This window comes from Numenius arquata, chromosome 3 (assembly GCF_964106895.1).
Source record: "Numenius arquata chromosome 3, bNumArq3.hap1.1, whole genome shotgun sequence".
Taxonomy (NCBI): Eukaryota; Metazoa; Chordata; class Aves; order Charadriiformes; family Scolopacidae; genus Numenius; species Numenius arquata.
Window position 1 is genome coordinate 17,885,501 of NC_133578.1, and position 8,852 is coordinate 17,894,352.

An 8,852-nucleotide genomic window follows, 5' to 3' on the forward strand; every position below is an offset into this window, starting at 1 on the left:
CAATACAGTGCTCTCAAAATTCAAGGCAAATATGCAGAAGCGAAAACAATTTCTCTTCCCACTCTGAATTCCACAGTAAATTACTATATGCTTGGGGCAAAATATGATTGTTTCGTTGTTCTGATATCACTGTGTTAGATCCTGAGACTCTTAATGCCTCAGATGGTGCCACATAAAAAAAAAAAAAGATGCTCTCAAGCATCAAAAATACACCTATTGTGGTGAATCACAGTGTATTTCAGTTTGGATAATGAATAAACATTTGCTTCTACCCCAGCTTGAATTGGTTTGAGCCACGTGGCTTTCAAAAACGCAGATATATGAAGGAAGTTCGCAATACTGTTACCTGAACTTGCAGGTATATGCCCACAGATTCTAATTTTGACTCTAAAGAGCAAACCAGGTTTTCATTCAGAGATAAACGTTCATGTCACTGGCTCCTCCAGCAACATGTTTGTGCCATCAGAGCTGCACTAAAGAAAGAATGCATTCAGCAACATTCCCCATAAAAACCAGATCTTGAGTGTATTCCCTTTTATGGGGCAAGAGGTTCAATATTTACTAGTAAAACTGAAGAACACTGCTGCTTACTAGCTTATATACACACTAGCGATATTTCTATATTGTCCATAAAACCTTGTCACGCACCAGTATCCAACAGAACTTTGGTACAAACAGAACAAAAAGTCCTGGCCCCAAAGAGCTCCCCCTCAAGTTCTGGGCAAGAGACAGGGAAGTAAAAGCAAACAGTACACATTTTCAGCACAAAAACCAGCCAACAATTCACACGGGCATGAACAGCAAAGGAGAGCTTTAAAAATAAACAAGCAAGCAAGCAAAAAGGAAATCGTTAGGTGTTTACAGGAATCACCTCCCAAGGGGAAGGGCAGCCTGGAGCAAAGTTTGAAGCTGCTCGTTGAATTTTCAGGCGGCACAGGGGCTGGCATTGGCACCTAAGTATAAAGGTCAGGGTCACACTAGAGCAGGACAGGCTTTGAAAACAAAGGCAAGTTGTTTGCACCTCCCATGTGTCTCTGTAGGAAGCAAGAAAGTTAGAGGCTCAGGGAAAAGCAGATCAGGAAAACCACCTCTGCAGCAGCTTTCTAAGCTAGTATCAAATGGTTAAAATCGTACCGGTCAAAGCCAGATATCATTTGGTTTTACTTTTTTTTTTATTTTACCTGATGTCCGATTTTCCTCTGCCTGCTTCAGATTCAACTGTTTCTCTCTGCTGCTGTTCAAGTACTTCCACGCTGGATCACTCAAGGCTTTATTATTCCTACAGATAAACAAAAGTGAAAGTTGGTGCAGTTATAGAAGATAAAGGATATTCCTACTTGGTATTTACAACCTGTTTGAAAGCGTTTCTCTCCTGTCACCTTTAATACTTGACTACGAACAGTTAAATTTTACTCGCAGGTAAGTTTAACCAATTCATTTAAACAGGCCTCCTTACTTAGGATTAAATGCGATTTCAAACACACAGAGCTTATTCTCCAAACGGCAATTTCCCTTTATGAATTTTGTTTTGTAAAGGGTCAAAGCAAGTTCAACAAAGAAGGCACCTATTGCTATACACATGTAGCACGTATGACAATCCTGTCTAAACTGACAAGAGAAAGATGACACAAAATTTGCATGTGCTAGTTCCTGCAAACCAACTGCTACAGCAGGTTGCATTTCCCTCCTTAATCCTGAATGCAAACCCCACTTCAAGCATGCAGTGTGTTCAGAAGTTAACTAGTGGCTGGCCTGTTCCATGCTGCTGAGACAGGAAATACCTAAGCATTCTTTTCAGAAAAATTGATCTTTAAAATCAGAAACCAGAAGCAACGGCTACTTACGTTGAAGAATCATTCTCTTTGGGATAATCTTCACTGATTTCTGAACCAGGAAGCTGTGTTCTTTTCCTCTTTTCACTGATGACAGAAAATTTTTGAAGTGGTCATTCTTTCAGAAAGGTTAGTAAATGATCCTCTTCCAACTGACCAGAACTCCTCAATGCTTTCTGTGCATTTCGCACCTTCCACAATCTCCACTTTTATAACATAGCACACAGAGAAGAATTTGGTCTGCCCAACTTTTAAGTTGTTCATAAAGCTCTAGTGCCAGTACCAGCCAGAGGCTAGAAAAGCACGTATTAACATCCTGTTAAAAGCAACAGCAAAACCAGAGGAAGAAACATATTCCCTTCTTACTTCTAGGGGTACTGAGTTGCACCTGCAGCTCTATCAAGAGCTAAATTTTAGCAATATCGTAATAAGAGGATAACATTCCTACCGATTCTCCAACAAGCCTGTTCTGTGAGGGACTGACAACGTCGGAGATGCCGAAACATTCACCCTGTTGCTAGGTGTTCCAGTTCCAGTGGAATTCTTAACAGATGTTCTTGCTGGGGTACCCAGCACCTTGCGAAACGGATTCTCCTCCTTACTTTCCACAGGCACTCTTTTGGGAGGAGTCTGCAAAGCCCAAGTGGAGCAGGCCAGGGAGACAATCAAAACAGTGAAAAAACATGACCATCTTCAGACTAACCTAGCATTTACACCACTGCTTTACTTGCTGCAGTGTAGCATCCAAAAGCAGAAAAATGCTACTTGTAATAACTTAAAAGAGTTTAAAACTAATTAGACAGAGGTAAAATTTTGACTGTATCAATACAAGTCTTAAACGTGAAACTCTACAGCAGTAACCAATTTCCCTTCCCACTTTCCATGGCTAAGCCAGTTGAACTTTAGTTTTTAAGATCTCCTTTACATGCTTTGACATTACAAAACCCATGGCATGATTCCTAACTATTCCCAGATCAATCCTGGGTGGTATTAGAAAAAAATACACCAAACCCAACAGCAGCCGTATTAAAACCCACACAATTAGAACAGTGCCCTAACAGCCTTGGGCCAAGCAAGTGCCACATGTAACGCAATGGAAAGAGCTATTAGTTGGTTGACTAAGGAATGTTGGTCAAAACATGTCTAATCTTACCACTGTATACAACGACCTTGCGAGTTTTTAACAGTGAGATTGCCTTTAAGCAAAGTGTAAAGTCTGTTTTGGGACAATGTCAAGAATATTCTCCCTCAGGGCGGTAATACAAGTATATTCACAGAGATAATAAAGTAAATTAAAGCCAGTAGATACACCATGAAATCTGTGTTATGCAGGGAGAAAAGGAAGAACAAAAATATTTTGAAGGAAAACCACTTTTGGGGAAAAGTCTGCAAAATTTACACAAAAATCTGAGCGGAACGCAACAAATTCAGTAACTTTATTCTGATACAAAACTGAGTCAGCCGTTTTTCAATATATACATTTGGCTGAAGTCTGCTAAACTCATTAAGACCTACGCTAACTATAACATGTTCAGTATAAACAAAGAGATACTCAGAACTACATGAGAAGCAAGTCTTAATCATGTACTTTTCCCTCTTTTTCTGCTTCTTCTCTGGCTGACTGACTGACAGCTCAGCACGAAGAACACATTCTGTCTTCCACAGCGAGACACTGACCTTTCTTATTCACACAGAATACCTGGCTCCTCACGAGCAAGACACACCGTTACCAACCTCCCTGTCCACATCTATTCCAAGCCCTCTACATTACAAAGACTTGGGATGCAAAATAAGTATTTACAGTGCTATTACAATATACAAAAAGAGAATGAGAGAAGGAAATGAATGAAATAAAATTAAAGGAGAGGAAAAATTTGAACAATTAAACAAACCTGGTTCTCTATATAAGAGAATTGCCTATTAGCTTCCTTATGTGTGGTCCTGCTGCCCAGCACACCTCCAAAGCTGCCAGATCCCTGAGAGGGTTTCCCAGCTGACAAAAAAAGCATACAACATTTGATTTGATGGTCATTTAACTGATTGGCATTCTTATTTGTAAGACATTATTTAGATGGAGTTGATTTTGGAAGGGACACACTAAGTTTCTTGGCAACAGACAGTGTGATACTCTTGAGTGTACAGACATAAGTACATGTTTATGGATATCCCTTATATTGGTCATTTACTCAGTTGGCAGTAAAGTTCCTATCCTTAAAAAGAACAAAATAAAATAAAAAGGAAAGAGACTATGCACATGTGATAAACAGACAAGAGTTTTTCAAATACCAACATACAACATAAACAATTCCTACATGTTTAATCGCTGCTTATTGTTCAGCATGACAAAGGTACATTATGAGAAAGGTACGTAACAAAAATCAGGGTTCAGGGCCAGAAAAAAGTATTTACACAAAGGCAAAGAAAGTCAGTAACAAAATGGCTAAAGATGAAAAAAAAAAAAAAAAAAGAAAACACAGCACCAACGCCTCTCCAAACTGTTATTAACATGATTTACAACAATTGCACTTACCAGTATGAACCCTGTCTTGATGGACTGCATCCAAATACATCCGCATTTCATTTGCATCTTTAAATGGTACCTTATCAATTGTCAGGAAGCTGGTATCCTTTAGTGTTAGCATCAAGCAGCAGAGTTTTCTACCGTTTGGTCTTAAGGTCACAGTTTTAATGTTATGGCTTAGCTGAAAACAAGAAAGTAGCTATAAACATAAATCCATTTTTAAAAGGCCAAAACACTTACAAATTCAAACAAAACACTTCAAAGAGAGAGGGTAAGAGGCACTCGCACCAAAATGCTTCTCCTTGCTCCTCTTTAAGCAAACATTAAGCCTCACAGCATTAATGCAATCAGTGATCTTGGAAGCTGACAGAACCGAAAAGACAGTATCCTTATAGCCCAACGGTCCCTATATTGCTGGAAAAGCTTTCTGAAACTTGCTTTGCTATTGTGACATTTTTGAACGTAAAGGAGCAAAAGCTTCATACAGTCCAATTCAGCTGTCTGATACTTCCGCAGCAAGTTTGAAATATAATTTAAGATGGGGAAAGCTTTAATCATTAAGTACAAACTTCTACTCACTTTACAATTTCCTCTCAGGGAAGACAGATTTGACTTAGCTTAACAGTTTTGTCAAGAGAGTAAGTCAATAAGGTCTACGTGCAACATTATTAACGGTAAGTGGTGTCAAAACTTTCAGGGTTAGGGTCAAGCACAAGAATAATTTTAATAAGAATTTGTGCTCCCTAATAATGCCGCTGCTACTTTATTATATCATTACTTAATTGTCACTTCATGCTAAGAAACCTATGAGAACTGTCCGCCCAGTAAAGGCTTTACTATTCATGCAGGTTGAGAGTAATTCCTAAAGCAGAGGAAGCAAAAGAATCTCTCGCATCCGCAGGCTTTATGGAAGTTTGACAATCCATACGTAAGCGTACTCTCATTTCTCAATTCCCTTGTCCCTTTTTGCTTAATTCCTCATTTTGCTGCCACTTCTTTAGTCTTGCCTAAGACCAGGCAGTAGCTACACAGCGACCTCCGTGCCAGTATATTGCTATACTCAATGCTTCATGCAAGATGGGAAGCCACAGCCAAGGTCACCAGGCACTACACAGGACAGGGTAAAACACTGCCCATCAGATTGGAGTCTTCTCCTAATTTGGCCTGACCTGCATACTGCCACACTACTGACTTAAATAATGAAGTTGAATTAATAGACATGCACACTAATTACACTCAAACGCCAAAGTCTCACTATGCGTTGCTCTAGAACCTGCCTTGTCTCCTTCAAACTATACACAAGTTTAAAAAATAAAAACAATTCGTGATTTTGATTTCAATTTGTTCAGGCATATAAAAGACTGAGATAGTAAAGGGCACTCCATGTCTGTCAGTGAGATGATTTCTTTTCCTTGCAGATATCTAGCCTCTTGGAAAGCCAATCTAGACACAACAGCAGTTTATAAGAGGCTGGAAAATCACCTCAATTGGAAACTAAGGGTTTATTTTGCTGGAAAAATTATGCTTCTGAAATACTTTGTGCTCAATCCTTGTGTTTGGGCTTTTTTGGGGGAGGGTGGTTGTTTTGTTTTCTGTGGGTGGTTTTGGGTTTTTTTTGGGTTTTTTTCGGGGTTTTTTTTTTTTTTTAATATTAGCTAAAAATATCTTCAAAGACCTAAGAATTGAAAAGGGGCCTCCAAATTTTTCATCCTCTCCTAAAATACTAAGCCCAGTGCAAAGGGATTACAGTTACTTCACTGTCTCAGTGCAAAATAACCCATTTCAACTCAAAATGCTGTCATGAGAGGGCTCCATCCATGATCTCCATGCACCTGTTATGCCCCAGTCAGTGTCACAAAGTCTTGGGAGGTGGGGGTAAACAAAGTATTTCTCTAAATACCTATCTGGCATCTAAGACAACATAGTCAAAGCCCTGAAACATCAGTAAAACGTATCATCTCACATAAGATATTTGATGATGCACCAGTTACTGTAGAAAGAAATACAACCATCCAAACGTTCCACTACAGAAGGGTAAAAAAAGGTGGTGAAATCACGCAGCGTTCTCCCAGTTGTCAAACTTGGGAGTTGGCAACTTGTCAAAAAAAAAAAGGGAATGCTACTTCTAAAGCAAAGTTATCAGGAATTTGCCATGCCTGTGACAGACTGGGGCCAGCTCACACAAACTACACTCGAGCACAAGCCTGCAGTGCAAGGGGCAGGAGCCCTCCCTGCCTGCTGCTCACTCCCACCAACGCTCTCGTGCCGGTGTCTGTGTTGCTTCAAGATGAACAGGACCAGAAAGCAGATCCTGCTGAAAAATAACCACCATCCAAACAAAAATAATTGGTTTAAAGATGCAGCATTTCCTCCTTATCCTCCTCTCCTGCAGTCCTAGCTGCATGGTGCCATATCACCCCCTCCATGAGACCTCGCATTTGGTGGTTTCCCCAAATTAATTCACCTGAAAACACTCCACTGAGCTCACAAAGAGATCTGATGAGCACCATAGCCAGCACATGCAAGAGGCTGGGAGCAAAACCTGCCCCTTCAGGCCATGGCTAGCTGTTCCGTAGGCTCATCCTCCCCACAGAACCACCTTTCGCGTCACTGTCACACCATGTCAACACTCGTCCAGGCAGAAAGGAGCACGTGAGAACAAGCAACAAGGGAAGGCACGAGGGGAAGAAGAGACCACTTTTCTCAGAAGCAATGTGGTCCAACGCTGGATTATATCAAATATGCAGTTGTAGCATCGCGTGTGAGAAGGCAGACGATTCAAGTCTACAGTAACAGAGGTAGAAACTATCCACAGCTAATGACTTTCTCCCGCCTTGATTCTGAGGCAACACAAGCTGCCAAGTTCTTTGCTGAGACTTTTCAGCACACCAAGGCAGAAAAACCTCATTTTCAAAAATAAAGCAAACTTTTTTTTCACTGAGTTCGCATAACAGAACTAAACGGCTCAGAGAAAGGTCTGGTGAGCACTGCAGATGAAAAACAACAGTGGCACAAAAAAGCAGAAGCCAACATTTAGATCAGTTTACAACATTACTAAGTAAGATAGGATTTTTTTTAACTGCTCTTATATACTCTAAATATTTTTAAATCATATGGAGATTTCTTACAGAAAAACACTCCTTCAGATTCTTTTTGGGGCATTTTGCACAAAAGCCTAAGAAGACTGAGCTGAAAATCACTGTAGAATGAAAAAAAAAAAAAAAAGGCAATTCAGGCTGAATATATTGCAGGAGAATTCTTAACAGTGGTCTGTATCAGTCTCCCAGTGAGGAAACCACATTGCCTGACATTTTTAAAACCTAAAACTGTAACAACTGCTGTTCAGCAGTCTTATATAAACAAGCAGAAAGGTTAAGGTGTGTTAACACCAATACTCTTCAGCTGGGAAAATTGCTAGTACAAAGCGTTCAGGATCTTCACCTCTAGATTCTGCAAGTGTACCAGTAACAGAAAGTTGTATGTTCCAAAAATCTGAACACCTGAGCCATGATGCTATATACTGTAGTAACTTTTTCCTGCTTTTTGGTTCTTCCCATTCAGAGGTATCTCGACGCTGACCTCAACAGATCCTTTAACAATACACGTGAATAATTTATGGGAGAGTTACACAAAGGGATTAGTGTTCAGGAAACGAGGAACAAGAAACAGTGACAGAGGGAAGTTTGTGTGTCACTTAATAGCCTTGAAGAGGGCAGCTGTTCACAAAAGAGCACAATCCATGCACTGCTCAAACAAAAGCCTTAATATTTGGTGTACCTGAAATGTCTTTGGAATTCCTCCAACATTGTAGTGAACCACTAGACTCACTTTGTTGTCCTTCTCCACAATTTCAAAGCTCCCTTCTTTCCATTTTGTAATCCCAGTCTGCATGCTGCGCATCCGGACAGGTCCGTGCACCTTGAGTGGAGCCATGCTTTCTCACGGGAAAGAGCAAGCGTACTCCACCTTTAAAACCTGCTAAAAAAAGGAGAAATGCATAACTAGACAGGCCAAAGAATATATACAGAAAGAGAGTGAGAGCAATGTGGCTTAAAGTTTCTGCCAAAGTTCAGCAGAAGTGTTGGGCTGGCATTTTTAAATGCGGTGAAGGAAAGTTAAAGACATCAGGAAACTTAAGATTAATAAAACCTCTCCCAATTTGGGCAGCAACGTGTCGATCCACCAACTGCTGAAAGTCCAGCAGCCCCAACCCACAGACCTTCTCGCAAACCCTTAAAGCGACTACAAACGAGAAACCCCCACACACAGACACGCACCGCCACGGGCTCCCGGTCAGCTTGGCGGGGGGGGAGGGGGGGAGGGAAACGACGACGGCTTTTAGAAAATAAATTAATTAGAAGAAATGAATGAAGCGGCCCTGGGAGGGGCCGCCGAGGAGGGTCCTCCCCCCCCTCACGGACAGGGAGACAGCGCGGGGGGGGTGAGGGCCGCGTCTCCCGCCTCGCCGCTTCGGGGCCGCCCCCGGGCCGGGCCGCCGA

At 41.1% G+C, this 8,852-nt stretch overlaps 1 protein-coding gene across 1 annotated transcript in view; it reads right to left on the reverse strand.

Annotated features, from left to right (window-relative positions):
• USP37 (ubiquitin specific peptidase 37) overlaps window positions 1-8,333 on the reverse strand; it is a 35,346-nt gene extending 27,013 nt beyond the window's left edge. The window contains exons 1-6 of the mRNA XM_074145514.1: window positions 8,131-8,333; window positions 4,363-4,534; window positions 3,725-3,825; window positions 2,281-2,462; window positions 1,845-1,919; window positions 1,182-1,279 (exon numbers count right to left, since the gene is read on the reverse strand). Of these exons, the coding sequence (XP_074001615.1) occupies window positions 1,182-1,279; window positions 1,845-1,919; window positions 2,281-2,462; window positions 3,725-3,825; window positions 4,363-4,534; window positions 8,131-8,286 (784 nt within the window). The 5' untranslated portion in view covers window positions 8,287-8,333. The remainder of the gene's footprint in view (window positions 1-1,181; window positions 1,280-1,844; window positions 1,920-2,280; window positions 2,463-3,724; window positions 3,826-4,362; window positions 4,535-8,130) is intronic.
• Window positions 8,334-8,852: the final 519 nt, after the last annotated feature.